The following is a 21,344-nucleotide window of genomic DNA, read 5'->3' as shown; positions in this document are numbered from 1 at the left end:
GCCCTCCAACTTTTCTAATATATTAGGCTTCTTTCCAATACTCACGCACCAATCACTTCTTATAATTCTGCCAAGTCAAAACTTAGCACCAGTAATAAGCAACTTAATTTGGTATGAAAGAGCAACTCCAAAAAACATTTGCAGCCTAAAAATTTCAGCATTCATTAGTTTATCAAATCAGAAAGGCTTAATTAAATTCTATTTCCTTTCTTTTCGTACCTTGATACCTCTGGTAACTATAATATTTATCTAATTACCGCGAGTAATTTCAATAAAAATATCTACAAACATAGATCAAATAGCTGCAAACATTAATCAACTATTATAGCTAGAAATAGCAGCTGCACCTATAGGATCTTCAACAACAAAACCTACCACACTTTCATAATCATAAATAATCCATTCTCGTATACTGTAGCAATAAATTAAAATCTCAACTTAATCATTACTAGCTCATCAATAAAACAATAAAAACTCTACAGTTAATCTTAATAACAAAGTGCTTCAAATACTTACACTAGATATTCACGTCTCTAGGCACCATTCTGTAGCTAAAGCTGTTGTATAACCAAATATGCCTATTATTCCTTCTAGATAGATTAAAAATACTATGAGTCCTAAAAATGACACACCTTGACTTAAAAAGAGTATACATCCAATACCGCTGCTAACAATCAATATTAAGCTGCTATAAAATGGAAGAATCCGCTGATAGGCATATAAAGCCTATGATAAACAAGACACTAAGAATGTGCACAGCGTTTAAAGTCATATGACCAGTGGAATGAAAAAACCACTGTGTAATTGAACTATAGAAACAAAGCTAATGACCCACATACAAAAATCACACACACTAATCAAAATCATCAATCATTCATTTATCAACCTCCAAGCTCGATCTAACATCTCAGCATGATCAAATTTTTGCTCCCTCTTAGAATCTGCCTAGAGTTAAAAATTATCACAGGACTATTTGTAGCAATACACTGTACTACACACACAGCCACAACTTTCTCATCTGTCACTCACATCTGCTGAAATGTCAACTATGGCTGACTGATCTGATACATTCATGCCAATGGAGAATCAATATTTTTCATTTTCCTCTACCTCCACATTGGACGAAGTGTTTACTATGGAACCTATACATTTCTAGAAACTTGAAACATCAGAGTCCTGCTCATATTTACAGTCATGACCACTGCTTTCATAGTATACATGTTACCCTGAGGACAAATATTATTCTGAGATGCTACCATAATCACAAACCTCCTATTAGCAATCCCCTACATTGGTACAACCCTTGTCAAATTAATCTGAGGTGGCTTTTATCCTTTGAAAAAAAGTAGCTGAGAGTGATTAAAAAATAATTCTCCAAATATGTTACTATTCACAGATATTTATCCAATATTTCGGAGGGGTATTTAAGGTTATCTCTAATAGAATGAATCCAGAGTCACATGTTTAATTTGCTAATAGAAAGGACTCTTCATTTGACCAACTATTTTATCTGCCAAGTTGATTTGATCAGAATAACCTTGGCACATTAAATGAACAATACTCTCCTTATACAAATAACCAATTTGTGGCAAGATTTTCCAAATACAACCATTAGTAAATAACCAATGCTGAGACACCGAAATGTACAACAAGTTCAAAGAAAAAAATCTGTAGGAAAATAGATGTAAGATTTGACATAGGAAGTCTTAAATAATTCAACAGCTCTATATACAAAAATGATGCAAATAATAAAGAATATGAAGTTAAAGAAGCTATCCCAAGGCCTGTAATAATGGCCCAGAGATTAGAAGGCCAGACATCAGTTTGTGCTAAGCAATAAGACAAAAATAGCTTTTTTTTTTTTTTTGTCTTTTTCCTTTTTATCAGTACCAGGGATCGAACTCACGACTGCCTGCTTGCAAGGCAGGCGCTTATGTGGCTGAGCTAAACATCAAGCGCCCAAAAATAGCTTTTTTAAACCAATTTTAAAATAGAGGATGGAGATCAAGAGTAATGTTTTTATATCAAATATATGTGAAATGAAAATTTGATATCTATGAATAAAATTTAATCATCACATATCCATGTTCATTTTCTTACATATTAGTTAAGACTGTATCCACAAAAAAAGAGCAAGATTCATGACCTGAGCAAAAGACCATATAGGACCTGAAAAGTGCAACATATTTACTATCTGATCCTATACAAAAAAAGGTTTCGTACTGTCTTACTACTATTCCAGTATTTCTAAACCTCAACAGTAATTGCGAAGCTCAAGGAAACACATGGTTCTACACTTATTCTCGATACTGATGCTTCTCTGAACCTTGCTAGGCTTCTTCTGTGGAAATGAGCCTGTTGGTGCACCACAGAGGGTGAATATGCACCTGAACTTTCAAATGATATCAAATCTATTCTTTTTTTATTTAAAGAGAAAAAATAAATCAAAGCAGAAAAGAGGTAGAAATAATACAGAATTTCAAAAAAATTACACTAAGAAATCAGTAGGTGATAAATCACATATTGTCATCTTAGAAATAGCTGTTCAAGTCAGAAAATAAAAGTACAGAAAGTGGGCAATCAAACAATAACAGTGCACTCCGTTTTGTTAAAAAAAAAACGTACTAATATGGTTATCTGCTTATACACAATCATACATGCAGTTATATTTCAAATCTATTCTTAAAGAAATAATTACCATTTTCTGATAAGACACAAAAATAACAATATCCTTAAAGGAAGGCAAAATTGCAAAAATCAGAAACTTTTGATGCAATTGTTAGAATGACCACTAATAATATTGGCTTTCTGGTGGATGAAAATAATAGTCAAATGTGAAAATTATAGTGCACATGTTAAGTATACTCTAGTATTTCTTTAATGCCAAAGCATGTAATCATTTAACCCTTTGTTATAAAAAACAACCAGGAATAATCAGCAAAATTGAGTGTCTTATAAATTATAGAAAAACTAGACATGCTTTTTTATTTTTATTCAATTATAATTGTTATGATTATATAAGAAAATAATTTGCATCAAAGATTTTTATTGTGTTCCCTATTTTATTCAAGTTCCCAAAGTGTACCATATGACCTCGTAGTGATTTTCTGTAGTGGATCAATGAAGGAAAGTGGACACCTGTTGGAAACAAACAAATTAAGTGATATTTTCTTTAATTTATATATTTTGAAGCAAAGTTGAATTTTACTTAAGTTATTTATCACTGTTTCTATGAAATATTCTGAGGCATTCCAAAAAAAATTTTGAAGAATTAAAACTTAAGTGTATTTTCTTGTCCTATTGATTGTTTTCGTATCCTAGATGGAGTAGGGATGACAAATGCATGGAAGGGTGAGTAGGAGATGAACAACTAAGTTAGAAACAAATTGCTTCCTCATAATTCTTTCACAACACAATGAAAAGCATCTTCCAGGTTACCTGGATTATAGAGGTCTGGCGATCACCCAGGAAGTTTTTAAGTGAGCGCCAGCTAATCCATCTGAGTTGGTGCCAAAAGGAGGTGGCAAAGGTGAACTCCTTGAAGGCTGAGATCCTCTTCTTCTGACCATCTGAGAGTTGATCTAGTTCAGCTTTTGTATCTCTGGAGAAGGAAGAGTTGGCATAGAACTCAGCTAAATTTTCTATGACTGGATCATCCCTCAAGAAAAATTCTTCAATCTTCTCACCTTTATAACAAAGATGGACAAAGAAGAAACAGTATTACAGACAAAAAATGATTGAATATATTTCAAAAACTCTTGCTTATATCATGTATTAAGTCTATAGTTCAAGGATAAAACACTAATAGCTTCGCCATGGCTATACACACTTAAAAAATCACATTTTACTAGTGCTATAAACTTATGGGTGCAACAAATTAGCTGACCTTCTCCCATTCTAGCACTAATTCTTTAAATAGACACATTGTTGCACAGACATATGATTATTAACATAAAACTCAGGTCCTTGCATTTCACTGAGAATTAAGAATGTTAGAGTTAACTCTAACCCCAACCCTATCCCTAACCATAATCAACCTTAAAGCTAGCAGCTAACTGATTTCAATATCTTTTCCATAAAAAAAGAATAAGCATATTTATTTTAAAGCAAATTCTTCTTAGAAGTGATAGGACTTTATAGATGCTCATTTATAAAATTAGATCAAAACCACAGAGAGCACTCAAGGAAAATGTGGTATTTCTTGACTGTTATCAGAGCACTGCTTTAATCCAGGTACTGTGAAATGCACTGACTCCCTGGTAACGAGGGAGACTGAGACAAGAGCACAGCAAATTGGAAACCAGCCTGGGTCCTGGCTCAAAATATAATTCTTTACAAGTAGAAGACCATACGTTGGGGATAAAAGACTTTCCTAGCACCAATAGAGCCTATGTTCAATTCAGCATCTGAAAAAAGAAAGAAAGAAAGAAAGAAAGAAAGAAAGAAAGAAAGAAAGAAAGAAAGAAAGAAAAAGAAAGAAAGAAGAAAGGGAGAAAGAGGCTTCATTCACATGAAATCACAAAGCCTTCTTCAGATGAGCTATCCCACTGCTAAATCTCAGCCACTACAATTAGGTAAAACTCTGTGAATCTTACAGGCCCACATACATTCATTGTCTTCCTCCTCTCTGTCTGATTCCACAGCAGTGAAGACTCCATTGATGACATCCAGAAAGAAGTCTGCAGGGTTGGTGCAGGGCTCACAGTTGTAACCTAAGGAGCAAAGAAGGCAACCCAAAAGGACAAAGCTGATGACCTTGGAAATAAAAAGCATTCATAGCAGAGGGTAGGTGAGGTGAAGCATATGAATATCGAATCTAAAAACTTCTCCTCTTTCCTCATCTTTTTTTCACCTAACTTATCTTTTCCCTCATATAGTGATGTTTCAGTGACTCTCTGTATCATGTACAGAAAGAAAAACTGTAAATGCCAGAGTTTATATATTCTCTGAATTCCCCTAACGAACACTGAAACAGCAGTACACATGCCAGTAATGATGATTTCCTCATCAACTAAATGCTGAGGTCTAATTTTTATTTGTGATGGTATCATTAACTCCAAATAGACAAGAAATGCCCAGAACAGCATTCTGCAGAGAATGTGACCAACCCAGCACATCTGAACTCAGCTTTCAACTTCTTTTGGTGCAATCGTCTCAAGTTGGCCTGAAATCTGAAAGCTAACTTCAACTCCATGGACTACAGTTTCATATACAGTATGCTGATTTATTTTTAAATGAAACAGATTAAACAAAGTCACATTAAGACAGGAGGCAAGTAAATACTTAAAATTGCATGTAGATTTGGGAGAGCATCCCTAATCATATGAAAATATCATAAATGAACCAAGAGGGAAAGCACCATTGAAAACAAAATCACCTAACTCAATCTCTGTTAGAAAGAAGCATGCAGAAATGTTACCACATCAAAGAGAGATTAAGGATGTAGGAGAAAGGTAAGTCTGAGCCAACGTTGGGTAACTTAGTGCGTTATAAGATACACCATCTTGAAACAAAAACTTTAAAATGTTTAGGAATACAGTTCAATATGCAAGCTCTTCTGTCAGTCCTTAATTATCGCACCACCATCAATAAATATTCCAGTGACATAATAACTGATTGTGAGACCCACGCACTGTATACTAAACTCTCAAAAATGTCATTACCCCTGAGAAGCAACACACACATAGACCCAGGAAAAAAATTCAGACAGACACACATTCATATACATACTCAAATATGACAAAAATGGACCTAAACAACAAACAAGTGTTGCAAAATGAAGAAAAGTTCTGGTGCTAAAATGTCCAAAGAGGTTTTAAAGTGGTAAAACCCAAAGTTGATGCAAGATCAAACAGGACTCCTGCATCCTCCTCTGTTCACTTCCAGGATTCAATGCCTGAAGCACCTAAGGCATACAGAATTCAACCTTACCTGCTGATGCGAAGTGCTCTACAGCCATCTGTGCAGGGCCATGGAATATTAGTTTTCCTGCAGCCAGTAAGGTGAGACTATCAAACATCTTGAAGATGGAATACCGAGGGTCACGAATGGAGAAGATGATTGTTCGTCCCCGCCTAGACAACCTACGGCAAGGGTGAAAACAACCAATAATTACACATTTGACATGGCACTCCCTGATAAAATACTTTATTCCACATATCATGCCATTTGATCCCAATTCAACTTCATTTCTCTAACTATCTTATTGAGTCTCATATTGTAAATTCATCTAACTTTAATGCTTTTACTAAATAGGCAAGAGTTTCCTAAAGGATGGTGCATTAACAGTATAGAATCCATTAGGAGACTTATTAAAATGATTGTTTTGAAGTCTCCCCAGACACTGAATTAGAAACCATGTGTTGTATATAGGGAATCCAGACTGCTAGCAACCACCTCAAGTATTCAAACAATATACTCACTTCTGTATTATATTAACTAAATAGTAAACCAATAATCACATGATAAATCTTAAACTTTTTTGTACTTCAAGATTATTATAAATTATTCTACCTTGAGAAAACATTACTAAATAACACATACAAACAAATGGTATAAATGTATGCACAAACCTATATTCATGCAGAATAAATAAATATATAAAATGTATTTATCATCAGTATACTTCCATAATTCACATATACATATATGAACACACTCAGTAAGTGTGTATTTCTTAGATTTGTTTACTATGGGTCTAGAAGTAATGATAACTTGTGTTCTTCAGGCAGTTGGAGCTAAACCAGGTCACTGAGTGTGTGAATAGGGTCCAGTTAAGAGGAGATGAGGACACAGTCCGACACACAGAGGGAGAGGATGGGCATCTCCAGGCAATGACATTAGAGTCAGAGACACAATGCTACGGACAAGATTTCCAACCTCCAGAGCTGTAAGAAAATTAATTTCTATAGGTAAGCAATCAACTCTGTGGCATTTTGTTACAACAGTAAGTAAACCAACACTCGTCTTATTCACTGGGTTCTGTCCCTCAGGCCTCGGAAGCCCCGCATGAGGCAGGCTCTGGCTTGATCACAGACATTGACTGTTTCTTCGACAAAGCTCTCTTGCCAGATCCAGCCTGGTCTCACCCACCACTCTGCTTACAGCTCACATGCAACGGTCTTGAAGTCCTCTCTGACTGCTGATATTCAAATCAGCCCTCACAATCACCATGGGCAGCACTTCCTGTGCTTCTCGTTCATCTTTCTTGGTAGTTCTAATGTGTTATTTGACTGTTTCTCTCCAACAAGGAAGTAAAATTCTGCTACTTCACTTTTGCATCGTCTGCACCAAGAACATCTTATGCACAGAAATAATTAGATATTAAATAAATAAAAGAACAGTTCTCATAGCAGTTACCTTTCCAGGAGTAAAAGGACAGCATGTGCTGTACTTGAGTCTAAAGCATCTGTGGGCTCATCCAGGAACAAGATGGAAGGATCGGTGACCAGCTCCATGGCGATACTGGTCTTTTTTCTATCTGACCTGGACACACCATGGATTTGTTCAGTTCCAACCTAAAACAAAATATCACCAACAGGCATGACCATAGTCACTATCATTTGGTAAAAAACTTTGTGCCACTCCTGCAAAAGACACTATATCTTGTTATTCTCACAATTCTGAAGAGATAAAAAGAGATGGAAGAGGGTTCTGTTTTATGAGATTAGTAAACTCAGGTCACAACTGCTAAATAGCTGAGATCTCATACTCTTTATAGTTTTATAGGTAACTTATCAAGTCAAATATTTATTTTAAGGTGGTAAATAAGAATAATAAGTGTAATGATATAGATGAATCAGAGCCTAAAACAGGTGAGAAAAGGCAGACATGGTGGCATATTCCTGTAATTCCACACTCTGGGAGGCTGAAATAGGATGGCAACAAGTTCAAGCCCAAGTCTAGTAACTTAGCGAGACCCTGTATGAAAATAAAAAGATAATTAAAAAGTGGCCGGGGACGCATCTTAGAGTGAAGGTCCTGGGTTGTATTCCCAATATCACAAATGAGTAAATGAGGTAAAAACATGAGAACATAAGAGAAAATACCTATAGAATTTGTATTTTACCAACATACTTCTCTACTTTTTCCAGTAAGAGTCTCCAAATGGAATTACAAGAAGAGAGTAGATGTGGAGCCAGGATAATTCACCTTCAATCAGACTATATTAGCATCTTTTTAATTTCCATAACCCCTTCACAACAGAAACTGCCTGCACTGTAAGTCATCAGAGGATCTTGATGGATCTTCTCAGACAAATGTAGAAGGTGGGGTATTTCAAAGTATAGTTGTCTCAGTCTTTTCAACCAATGAGTATCACTTTGGCTAATGAGAAGAGTAGAAAGTTTTGGGGAAGATGAAAAATGTGAAACTGTAATTAAAAGTCTCCAAAGACATGCTATTTCTGGCTGTCAGTGGGATCCTATTAACAGTTAAACTGCAAAAGACATTTGGAGACAATTTGGGGCATGTGAATGAATATGGACTTAATGAATAAGTTCCTTTTTCTAGTAGATAATTAAATTCTATTGTTAAGCAATCAACTCTGTGGCATTTTGCTACAACAGTACCTTAACCAATCTCTACTCCTCTTATTCACTAGGTTCTATTCCTTGGGTCTCTTTGATATCACACATGCAACAGGCTCTGGCTTGGCCACAGGGACACTTGCTATTTCTTCAACCAGATCTCTCTCTCTGAGGGTTTCAACCTGGTCTCACTCCCCTTCTTACAGCTCACTTGCCATGGTCTTGAGGTCTCCTCTCACCCTCCTGCTCTTCAAGTTTTCCCTCATAACCATCATGACCACCCTTTCCTGTGCTTCTCTTTTGTCTTTCTTGATATCTTTGATGTGTTATTTTACTGTAACCTCTAACAAGAAAAGAAGAAATTCTGCTATGTAATTTTGGCATGCTCTGCACCATTGTGATCACAATTAACCAGATATTAAATAAATTAAGGAACAGGTCCCATAATGGTTACCTTTTTGAAAAATTTTAGTTAAAGAGAAGAAAAAGAAAAACAGAAAAAAGAGTAGAAATAATACATGAATTCAAAAAAAGTAAGAAATTACTAGATGATAAATTAAATACTGTCATCTTAGAAATAGTTGTTCAAGTTACAAAATTAAAGCACACAAAGTGGACATTCAAGCAGTGAGACTGCGAACAGTTCTGTTCAATGATCCAACAAATGCTAAGTATATGGATATCTATCTTACAGACTTAAACATACATGCAGTTATATCCTTTAGAGCATTTTCTTTTCCTCTTTTTCACTATAGCAATTTCACATATTGAGTTTTAGTACTCCTACAGTTCTCATTACTTTTTAAACTAGAGACACAATGTGATACTTATAAATATTATTCTTATTTATTTCACTTATGAGGATAGTCTCAAGTTGCCTCTATTTTCCTAGGAAGGCCTCAAGATCATCGTTTTTTTTAGCTGAGTAATATTCCATTGTATAAAAATACAACATCTTTTTCATCCCCTTTGCAGTTGATGGACATTTTGGTTGTTTCCAAGACTTAGCTATTACAAATTGTGCTGCTATGAACATGGGTACACATATATCACTGTGACATGACCTCTTCAGTTTTTCTGGGAAAACACCCAGGAGGAGAATAGCTGGATTGAATAGAACTTCCAATCCTAGTCTTCTGAGAAATCTCTGTAGTGATTTCCACAGTGGCTGCACCAGTCTACATTCCCACCAACAGTGGAGCAGTGCCATAACAGTTACCTTTGTAAGAGTAAAAGGAGAACATGAGCTTGTTGTTCCACTCCCAGGAACATTCTTAAATCAACTTTTCCAGCTTAAATCAACTTTTCCAGCTTAATAGAAATCTCCTTGAGATGTTACTAGACACTTTACTCCTCACTGTAGGAAGAGCCACTCTCCCGCAAACGTAGATCACAATTGAGTAAGGTCAAATGTTTCACAGAAGAGAAGTCATATTATGTGGTTATGATTCTACCAGCTTTAATCACTTTACCTTGGAGTCTGCCACTTTATTCAGACCTAAGTCTTCAATGACCTCATTAATCTTCTCATTTTTTTCATGATTCGATATGGTTGTTGGAAGCCGAAGAGCTGCTGAGAAGTGTATGTTTTCTCTCACTGTCAGAGTGTCCATCATGACATCATCCTTAAGACAAATAGTGACAAATTTTAAGACAAATTTTAGTGAAACAAAATGAACCTTTTCTAAACTCATCCACCTCTCTAGAACATGTAACTTAATGCAAGCATATCACATACCCAAGGGAAAACTCTAGCTCCTGGTGACCAGGCAATTCTATAAATTACAGTAACTATATATACAGACAGCTGCAAAACCCACTGGAGTAATTTTTCAATCCATGTTTGCACATCCAAGGAGAGTGCAGGCAATTATGATTATCTTACCCCCTTAAAATACATCTGAGGTTTTGTTGACTACCTTGCAGGAAAACAATGTTTAGTACCTACAAGAAAGAGGTACAAATATGGTTTATGACAGACTATAGGCAGACCCATTTAAGGGCTGCATGTGCTTAATGAAGTGAGCCACACTACAAGCTGGAGGAAGGCACATTTAAAGGGCTACCTTTAAGTCAGGTGACCTACAATGAATGTGGAGTTTTAATGTCCATAAGGGTAGAGTGCATGTGTTTGAAGTGGAGACAGCCTATTGCCAAAGTTGTTGTTTTGGGGCTGGAGGAAAGGCAACTTGCAGATGAAAAGGACACATCTATTGCAGTGCAATTTATAAGCTATTGTAAAAGAATCTCTAGGAATTTAACACGATTTCATTAAAGAAGAAGGGCCAGTGTCACAAGCCGGGTGGCCTCCAGAAGCAGGGAAACAATAGCTTCTCTTGCTTCAGTTTTACTTACACTATAATTTTATTTTTGAAGCATAATTTTAAAAATCAATTTCTGTGTCTTCTTTTGACCCACTTTTAATATCTTTTATTCTATCTCATGATGACGAGTAGCGAACACTTTCAGGCTTTTCTCTACAATGATTTGTTAAAGACAGCTTCAGAGAAAGGGGAAAGACAGAAAAACACAACAATAGACCCTGTTGGACTGCATACACCATCTACAACTGATGCCATTGTCCTATAAAAACCATAGTCCATATCCACTCTGCATTTTCATTTACTACCACAGGAACTCTAATGGACAATTATTAAAACATGGTATAAAGAAACTTAGCTCTATATGCTTCATAATCAGCTGGAGAGAGACGCCAAGGCAATTGCCCATATAAAAGTGACAAAATCTAAAATGCAAACTTAGTGATACGTACTTGTGCCACATAACCTGAACAACATCTGAAATCAGCAGGATAAGGGTCTCCATTTATCAATACAACTCCAGAGAATTTTTCTGGATTTTTTCTTGCAGCTAAGACACTCAACAACCTGTAAAATGATATACACGTTGTGAAGCTTCTAACCATAAAACACAGGCCACATCTCTCACAATTCTGTTCAAGTCAGAAAAACAACTAGTCAAGAAATTCCACATTCACTAAATAAGTACATTTATTTTATGCAACATGAGAGCCTCCTAGAATAAAAATATGTTATCATTGGTTTATCTGGCACAGACCTCCCACCAATTATCCTCCTGGTGTAAGAACTTGGAAATTTTAACCCAGTCACTGTACTCTTTTATTTAAGCCTCTTGACCTTACATAAGACTTCTGTTGTATCTTCCCTTTTCAAATATTATCCACTTATTTCACACTCCATTGGTTCATAATATTGGCTGCTGAAAACCCATCACTCTATAGTGTCCTAGTAGTAAACATGACCAATAAGATTTTGCAGTCTTTCACAAGCTGGCCTAATAGAACATTATGTATAACAGCTAGGGCTAGACAAGCATGACAAATACTGAACCAATCCCTGTTAAAATAAAAGCAATTTTTAAGGTAATTGAAACTGTATAAACAAGGTTGACCCATATTTTCTGTTATACTCACGATGATTTGCCTGCACCTGTTGGTCCCAGAATGGCATTGAGGCCAGGTCTCATGATCCCACTGTAAGAATGAAAACATACTAACTTACTGTTCTACATAAAACAAATTCCTACTATTTTAGAGTGCTAACTGAATACACGTAATGCAAAATGATGAAATTATACGCAGAAAGTAAGCAACAACATATAAACTGATTAACAGAAAATTAGAATGCAAAGTAAAGTATTTTTGAGTCACAACCTGTAAAAATGGCTCCATTCTCTTTCATTTCTTTTCAGAGTAATGCCTTGGTTCACCAAAGCTTCTGTTTGTAAACAGTTGCTTCACATTTGGTGAAATTTTGCTTCCTTTCACAAACTTTTTACTGGATGTCAAACAGGATACTGGCCATCTTGCCCAGACAAACATAAACGCAGATAGCATCGCTGCTCTGACACATGTTTGTGACTTCCTCCAATTTAGATAGTGGTCATAGACAGACCTATGTACAAATGCTGTAAAAAGAGAGAGAGAGAGAGAGAGAGAGAGAGTGTGTGTGTGTGTGTGTGTGTGTGTGTGTGTGTGTGCTTTTTAGCACATAAACTACCATAAGGCATTATTCAGTCCAGCACATCTCCAAAGAAGTGCTGAGAAAGAATCATGGTAAACACAAGGCGACAGGCAATAATGCAGATGATAAGAATGTTCAGACCAGTAATGAGATAAGCAAGATTAGCATATTGTCTCTTCATATTTTATTTTACATTGTTTCTTTTTATAACTAAAAAATGTATATGGTGCAGAACAGATTAACCTTTTTTACATTGAATCTTATGGGAAAATAGGATTCCATTCACTATCAATTCTATTCAAGATCAGATGTTGGAAAAAATTAAATTTGTAAAGAGAGGCAACACTGTATTCTCAAAACCAATAATCCTTTTGGTAACTATAGTAATTACAGTTCTCTATATAAAAAATCTATATAAAACATATATAATTTACAAACAGATTTATTATGTTGATTTACAAGATCAGAAGTAGAAGAGTCACAAGGGCCATGTGCAGGATCAAAGGTGGGAAATTCCAACATGGCCCTCTGTGTGCTTGTGATCCAGCAGATCCAGAGTACCCACACTTGGAAGCCTGAAAACTCACAGTAGAGTCACTTGTGTGAGCCCCTATCAGCAGACCAAAGAGTCTGCATTGAAAAGCTCAAGAGTCTCTGCTAGAAGGCTGAAGTGGAGAGCAATGTCCAAAAGCAATGAGGAAGACTGGTGCAAAAAATTGAGGAAAAGGCAACGCTTCCCTATTTCTCTTTGAATTCTGTGATTTCCAATCTATCTAATAATATAGATAGATAGATAGTCAGATAGAAATCTTATCTTCCTTCTTTGCATTGTTCATGACAAAATGGTATAACTGTTTACTAATGTCGTATAGCTTTTTCTTCCATGAAAAAGAACACCTTCAGTAATTCATGACTATATGTATTAGTCAAAGGTTTGCAAGGGAGCAGATTTAATGCAGGACATATAAATACCTGAGATTTCCCTATGATATGTGATGATTAAGTTGAATGTAGAAGAATGCAAAATATCTATGCACCTGAGATCCAAAAAAATCCAGTCAACAGCCTAAGTCCTGTGATAATACCTACAGGAGTCAAGTCAAAGAATCCTGCACAGAATACAAACAGGTCTGCATGAAAGGTCAAAAATCTGCACCAAGAGGCGAAAGGATGTGTGCCAGAAGACCAAGGGACCTGCACTGGAACCAGGAAGCAATGCTCAAGACCAAAGTGAAGGCCAGAGCTCCCCTGAAACACAGCATCCCAACTGACAACAAGAACCTGAGCTCCTCAGATGAGACCAGATAGCAACCAACTCCTGTCAGGGAAACCAGTACCTAACAAGCTTCTCTTTCTTTGAATATAAAAGAATTAGAATAATCCCATGTACACTGTCAGATCACAGAGCAATGAAATTAGATATCAGTGGCAAAAGAAACCATACAAATTATGTAAGAACTATAGTCTTGAAAATTCTACAATCCACAGAAGAAATAGAAAAAATTAAACAGATCCTGTAATTAAATGACATTGCCAATACAAAGTACAAAAATATATAGAACACAATAGCAATCCTAAGAGGAAAGTTTATCGCTTTGAATTCCCATATTAAAAAAAAGCTGCCCATTGCCCCATCAGCTTTGCAAGAGTCTCAGTGAACCAAGCAGAAATGAAGAAGGCCTGCCCCTCCCCCACCACCATTGGGCAAACAGTGGTGCCTGCATACCACAAACATTAGGGGAGCCCCAAGGAGCAATAAGAGGGGAGAAGCCTCACCCACTGCCCCTTGGCCATTGGGGGAGCCTTGACTCAGAGGAACTTGAGTGCCTAGCCCATTCCCCTAAACCAAGGGATGAGCAGCCAGAACATAAAGCACTCAGGATGCAGCAACACATTCATAAGGAGGAATCCAGGAAAATAACAACACAAAGAAGCAAACTGAAGGGCTGGGGATTTAGCTCAAACCCTGAAAGAAAACAATTTCAACCCTGATTAATGTATCCTGAAATGCTATCTTTCAAAATTAATGGAGAAATAATACACCTCTATGACAAAGGACAACTAAAGAAATATATGACTACCAAACCAAAACTACCAAAGGGTATTCAAAGATATTCTAGAAAGAGATAAAAATGACTACATTTCCAAGAACAGTAATAGAAAGAAACCACAAAACAAGACAACCAATTAAACAATGGAGGAAACTAGGGAACCAAAGCAAGAAAATAACATGACAAAGATATGCCAATACACATCAGTTATTTCATTAATGTAAATGACATCAATTCAAGAATCAAAATAATCAGACTGGAACAGTGGATCAAGAAACAAAATCCAAGAATATACTGTATGCAATAAATATATTTAATTCATAGATTGAATGTCAAAGAATGGAAACCAATACTCCATGTGACAGGAACCGAAAAACAAAAGCAGAGGTACCTGCTCGGTCTGCAGATAATGTGAGCTTCAAACCAAGAATGATAAAAAGACATAAAGATCACTACATACCTATTGAGGGAAAAATTCAAGAAGAAGAGATAACAATCATAAACATATATACATCAAATATTGGAGCACCCAACTACGTAAGAAAAACATTAATAGACATGAAATATTAAGCAATAGCACAATTATAACACAGGAAGAATGTCACAAAGAAATAGAACAAATAGAGGAAAAAATCAGCAAAAAAAAATAACAAAATTGAACCGACCTTGTGAACAAATGATGTAGTGGACATGTACAGAGTATTCCAACTAACAACATCAAAACACACATTCTTATCAACTAGATATAGAGCATTATTTAAAATATACTGGTCAGATACAAGCCAGTAGACCATGTTTAAGTAAGTGCAATGAAACTGCAATTATCCTATGTATATTTTCTGACCATACTACAATGGAATTGGAAATTAATGAGAAAAAAACTGCAAAGGCTACATAAACACATGGAAATTAAATAATATCCTCCTAAACACCCAAAGGGACACAGACGAAATTTAAACAAAAATCCAAATCAAACAAAATCAAACAAAAATCCAAAATTTGTGCTCGCTTCAGCAGCACATATATCAAATATCCAAATGTAAAATACAGAAACCTGTGGGATGCAACAAAGGCAGTCCTCAGAGGGAAATTTATAGCATGCAATTATCATATCAAGAAAATGAAATAAACACAAGTAAATAACCTAATGCTGCACCTCAGGCTTCTAGAAAGGAAGAGCAAGTCAAGCATAAAGCCCAAGGAAGAAAGTATATTATAAAGATCAGAACAGAAATTAATACAGTTGAGACTAAGAAAACAACACAAAGAATTAATCAACTGAATAATTGATTCCTTTAAAGAAAAAATAAAATTAATAAGCCCCTAGCTAACTTTGTCCAAGAAAAGTAAAGGAAAAACTCAAATTCTTGCAATCGGAAAGGAAAGGGATAAATCATAACAGATCCTGTGGAAATTTAGATCATCAGTGCCAACACTGAAAATGTTCATTCCCATGGTATGAAAAACACACAAGTAATGGGCAGATTTCTACAAATGTATGAATTATCAAAGCTGGCTCGATTAGACATCAAAATTCTAAATAAACCAGTGTCAGTTAACAAAATTGAAAATATAACTAAAAACTTGCTGACAAAGCAAAGTCCACATTCCAGGCATATTCACAGATGAATTCTAAAAGAAATCTATACCCTTCATCATGCATTAAAAGAAAATTAAAATGTACCAAAGACCTAAATAAAACAGAAAAACATACACAAAGATGAAGTAAGTAAAGCTTTTGAAGACACAATCATAAGCAAGGACTCTCTAAACAGAACCCCAGTTGTATGAGACATAACATAAAATAGCAAATTGGATTGTTTCAATTTAAAAAGCTTCTGTACAGCAAAGAAAAAACCCATAGAGTAAAGGTACAAACTAAAAAATGGGCAAAACCTTTGCAGCTGCTCCTTGGAAAGGTATCTATTATCTAGAAGGTATAAAAAACCAAAGACGTTTTACCCTCTAAAATAAAAAACCCAATGAAAATGGGAAATGGAAGTAAATAGACACTTCACAGAAGCAAAAGTAAATGGTCACTAAGAACATAAGAAAATGTTCATTTTTACCACCACAGAAATGCATATGTAAATAACACTGAAATTTCATCTCACTCCACAAAAAGTGAATACCATCAAAAACTCAAAAAAAAAAAAAAAAAACCAACAAATCCTATTAAGGCTGTAAGGAAAAAAGCAAACCCTCTAAATAGCTGCTGGGAGAGGAAACAGTTATAATTACTGGAATCAGTATGACAATTCCTCAAAGCACTAAAATTTGTAGTCCCTTTTGATCCAGTTACTTCCCTCATAGATACCTTCCCCCAAAAGTTAAAGACCTACATTACAATAACCTAAGGATATCCATTCTTGTAACAGTACAACTCATAACAGAATCTTGGAAGCAATGTATATACCCATCAATAGATAAAGAAAGTAAGAAAATTTGATATATATTCACAATAGAGAAATACTCAAACATAAGTAAAGATAAATTTGAGTCGTTGCAGGAAAATGGATGAAATTTGTGCCCATAATACTAAGTCAAATTAACCAGGCATAAATTGTTAGACAGCACATGGTTTCTCATACTATAGAAACTCAAGTATAAATAATTTAATAGTAAAGCATAGAGAATAGAGAATATAAATGTAGTCCTTTTGCAGTTGAGAGTGGGACATAGAGGTACACGGAAAGGGAAAGGGAAGGAGTAAAGGTGATACTGAGTTAAATGAATTCCACAGAGAAAGTACTAACTCCTGATGAAGAAAATATTCATTATATACCACTAACATCTTTTGCTGACAAAAGTACTTATGAAAAGAATAATACTCTGCCAGGTGAGGGCAGTACAATAGTTCAAGTCACAGGATACAGAAAAGACAGGGTTACTCAGATCAGAGTATACTGTCAAGGTTGACATCTGGCAAGTTTCTAAGAGCTGAATGACATTCAGGTTGGGAGATAGGAGTTTTCATATAGGAAGAGGGTACTGGGTTGGAATGTGTATGCATCCTAAGAATGTGTTTTCATGTCATCTGACCCTTGTATTTCTTAGAACATAAGCACTGTAGCTAAAGTTACATCTAAAAGATAAAAAAGGGAAATGTCAATTTACTTCAGTTTCACAAATCCTCTTGTTTTAGATAAGGATATCTGGATATCTGAATTTTTCTGGAGGACTTGGTTTACTGCCCATTGTGTGAATAAATAAGTCTTAAATTTATGCTTCACTCTGTGTTGTTTCTCATCAGTGTTAGTGCAGTATTTCATGGCTGCCAATGCTGGACTGTTTTGTGTCAGCAGACATATCTTGAGGCTGAGAATTTTAGCACATTGACACCATAAAAAGCACTACAGATTGATTCAAATGGCAGCTGAATGTGAATGTGTTAAGTTAAAGAATTTAAAAGATTCCTGAATTTACCTTCCTTTCACAATAAGGTTTAGCATTACAGAAAACAATAATGAACATCACAAATTTGAGAGTTTCACTCTAGAATAGTAGTGACTCCCACCTCCATTTAGTCGTAGTAATTAGTATTTCCTATGTACATGCAAGACACTCATCTAGGAGTGTGCTTACAACAAAACACCCAGATATACAAATGAATAAATGAAAATTGCAGACTACTTCTCCACCCATAGGACCTCTAAGGGCTTGGGAGAGTACTGGTGATCTCTCCCTCAACGCTGAGGTCTCTATGATCTGAAAGACCCTCAATGACAGAATAGAGCTCCAATTGGGGTTCATATCATGGACAGGTGGGTCTGGCAGCCTGGAAAAGTCTGAAGCAGCAGTGACAATAAGTCATAGGTTGATTCGCATCAGTTCTCCTGGGCTAGTCAGCCTGGGAGAAATTGAAGACTCACCCAACTGGCCCCACAGTAGGAATTCAGGTGACTGGTTCCTCAGCTACACTGTGGGATGCTGTGACTGAGTGAATGCAGCTACACAATAAGGTCCTTGTCAAGACACACATGATGGACAGGAGAGACTACTGAGATTAAAAAGACTAAAATATGAACCAAGAGGTGAAAATGACAAGATGAAAAAGCAAAACGCAGTCTCAGAACACCAGCCCATTCAGAACAAGTACAGAAGACTTTGACATGTAAGACACTGGAAGACGGGGGGGGGCTGGGGATTTAGCTCAGCGGCATAAGCGCCTGCCTTGCAAGCAGGCGGTCGTGAGTTCGATCCCTGGTACCGATAAAAAGGAAAAAGACAAAAAAAAAAAAAAAAAGACACTGGAAGACATGCACGTGAAATTCCTAAAAGGATAGTAAGTGAGGTAAAGAAACAAAGTCATGAGGCTATAGAGACAATCAGATCAGAAACGATCTCTCAGGTAAAAAAAATAAAAAAATTTAAAAAAAGATTTGACAACCATAATGAAGGAATTGGTCAGTGTATCTAGAGAAGACACAGATAAAATGAAATACAGGAGCACAGGAAAATTATGGAAACTTTCAATCGGCAATACAGGCAAAAAATAGATGGCATCAAACAGATTCAAAGAGATAGCCAAGAAATCAAAAATTCCATTGAGGGAAAATGTAGTGTCACCCTAGTGTAAAGAAAATAAAACGGTAAGTAAGACCAAAATGTACCATAGATGTTGTGACAATGAAAGGGAAACGAAGTGCTCAAAAGTAAAGAAAAGCAAAAATACGCAAAAGAAAGGTAAAAAAATGATCTGTTCATTCATCAAAAAGAATAGTTTGTGCTTTCATTGTTTGATTATTTGATCATAAAAATGCTTAAATCTTATCATCTGAAAACTATTTTGAAGAAAACAATATGCAATATGGTAACCAGTGTTAACTTCCTATTATTTAGTTTTGAAATTTTGTATCACGATTTTTCTATTCTATTTTTGTTATTTTGTTATTTTTTGTTATTCTATTTTATTTTAAAGAGAAAAAAGAAAAAGAAAAATCGAGATAGCCAAATAATTTTAAAATCAACAACAAAAGCACAATGACAGCAACAACAAAGAACCACAATATCTACGTAAGTTTTCAAAACAAGATGACAGGAATTTAACAATAGTTGCTGTATTGTATATTGTTATCTTCAAAATACAGGAATAAAACAAAATGGCAAAATGGAACACAACAATGCATTTCAAAAACAAAACAGAAGAAACTTCTCCCCCCAGTTTGCTATAAAGCGTATTGTTATCTTTCAAAGAGATGTTCAGAATACTAGCTTTAGGCCTGCAAAGTCAAACAATAAAAGCGTTAAGCTATTTATTTTATTTCTGTTGCATCATCTCAGCCTCACTTTCTCTGGAGCAGCCCATTGCATACAGGGGTGGTGGGGGAAGTTGTTCTTCTTGTCTCCCAGCCCACATACCAGTTGGTTCTTTGTAAGGCATGGTTTAGTTTCTGGATTCTCCTCTTATTCCCTATAGTAGCTGTCCCTGGCATATAGGAAGGCATGGCTTGGATTCATGATTCTCTTTTCATTTCCAATGACAGCTGCTCCTGATTCATGGAAAGGTATAGTATCCGGTGTTTGTTTTAAAATTAAAAAAAAAAAATCAATTGAGAGCTAGTAAACTACTTGAACAAAACTGAAGATCCTTTCAGACCTTGAAGACAGGATCATAGCTAGCAATCATGAAATGAAATGTCTCTTTGAAATAACCAGGGACCATTACATAACAGTCAACAGCATCAGGATAAAATAAAAAGAATCAAAAAAAAAAAAATACAAACACGATAGGTGTCAGTTGGGCCCTGCCCAGCGACCCAAAGTAGCAGGGTAACTGCTTGCCCTCAGCAGCATTAAACAAACACCTGCATAGCGAACCCCATCCAGCTATGCAAATTTGGCACCTCACTTGGAACCTGATAGAGCCCTTCCCAGTGTCCTCAATCAGCTGTGGACCTTTGGGTAGGTCCCTCGGAGACTGGTTGGGCCCTTCCCAGTGACCCTGAGTACCAGGGGACTCACCTATGCTCAGTGATGTGAGCCAAAGGACTGCACAGTGAACCATATCCAGCAGTGTAAACTCAACACCACGCTGGAAACTAGGTAAGGTCCCACCTAGTGCCCCAATCAGCCGAGGATCTCCAAGTAGCTGCCTCAGGGCTTAGCTGGGCCCTGGCCAACCACCTCGAGTAGCCAGGAGCCACTTGCACTCAAAGGTGTCAGAAGAGAAAGGCCTGCACAGCAAAGCCCATCCAGCCGTGCAACCTCAGCACCTCACTCAGAACCTTTCAGTCCATACCCAGATCTGCAATCAACCATGGACATTCAGTAGGTCCCTCAGGGCCTGCTTGTGCCCCACCCAGCAACCCCAAGTAACTGGGGAACCACCTGCCCTCAGTGGCATGAGCTACAGGCCTGCATAGCAAACCCATTTAGCTGTGGAACCTCAGCACTTTGCTCAGAACCTGGTAGAGCCCTATCCAACATTCCCAAATAGCCACAGACATTCTGGTAGGTCCCTCAGAGCCAGGTTGAACCCTACCCAGTGACCCCAAGTAGCTGTGGAACCTCCATAAATTGAGTGGCATGAGCTGAAGGCCTGCACAGTGAACCCTTCCTAGCTGTACAGCCTCAGCATCTTGCTTGGGACCAGGTAGAGCCCTGCCCAGCATCTCCAAATATCTGGGGACCTTTGGCAAATGGCTCAGGTTCTGTTTTGGCCCTGCCCAGCAACCCCAAGTCACTGGAGAGCCTCTTTGCACTGACTGGCATGAGATAAAGGCTTGTGCAGTGAACTCCACCTACCCATGCAGCCTGGA

General features: G+C 36.6%; 1 protein-coding gene and 1 pseudogene across 1 annotated transcript in view; both read right to left on the bottom strand.

Annotated features, from left to right (window-relative positions):
• LOC106027768 (thyroid hormone receptor-associated protein 3-like) overlaps positions 1 to 21,344 on the bottom strand; it is a 286,224-nt pseudogene that overhangs the window by 54,558 nt on the left and 210,322 nt on the right.
• The window catches only part of LOC100717137 (broad substrate specificity ATP-binding cassette transporter ABCG2-like), a 73,837-nt gene that overhangs the window by 16,785 nt on the left and 35,708 nt on the right, over positions 1 to 21,344 (bottom strand). The window contains exons 3-9 of the mRNA XM_063247249.1: positions 11,983 to 12,042; positions 11,302 to 11,416; positions 10,001 to 10,153; positions 7,360 to 7,517; positions 5,932 to 6,083; positions 4,608 to 4,712; positions 3,439 to 3,686 (exon numbers count right to left, since the gene is read on the bottom strand). Of these exons, the coding sequence (XP_063103319.1) occupies positions 3,439 to 3,686; positions 4,608 to 4,712; positions 5,932 to 6,083; positions 7,360 to 7,517; positions 10,001 to 10,153; positions 11,302 to 11,416; positions 11,983 to 12,042 (991 nt within the window). The remainder of the gene's footprint in view (positions 1 to 3,438; positions 3,687 to 4,607; positions 4,713 to 5,931; positions 6,084 to 7,359; positions 7,518 to 10,000; positions 10,154 to 11,301; positions 11,417 to 11,982; positions 12,043 to 21,344) is intronic.

Source organism: Cavia porcellus, unplaced genomic scaffold (genome assembly GCF_034190915.1).
Source record: "Cavia porcellus strain 051 isolate PalLab524CR breed Dunkin Hartley unplaced genomic scaffold, mCavPor4.1 scaffold_4, whole genome shotgun sequence".
Lineage (NCBI taxonomy): Eukaryota > Metazoa > Chordata > Mammalia > Rodentia > Caviidae > Cavia > Cavia porcellus.
The sequence above is the reverse complement of the archived record's forward strand: the minus strand, read 5'-3'. Positions and strand labels throughout refer to the sequence as shown.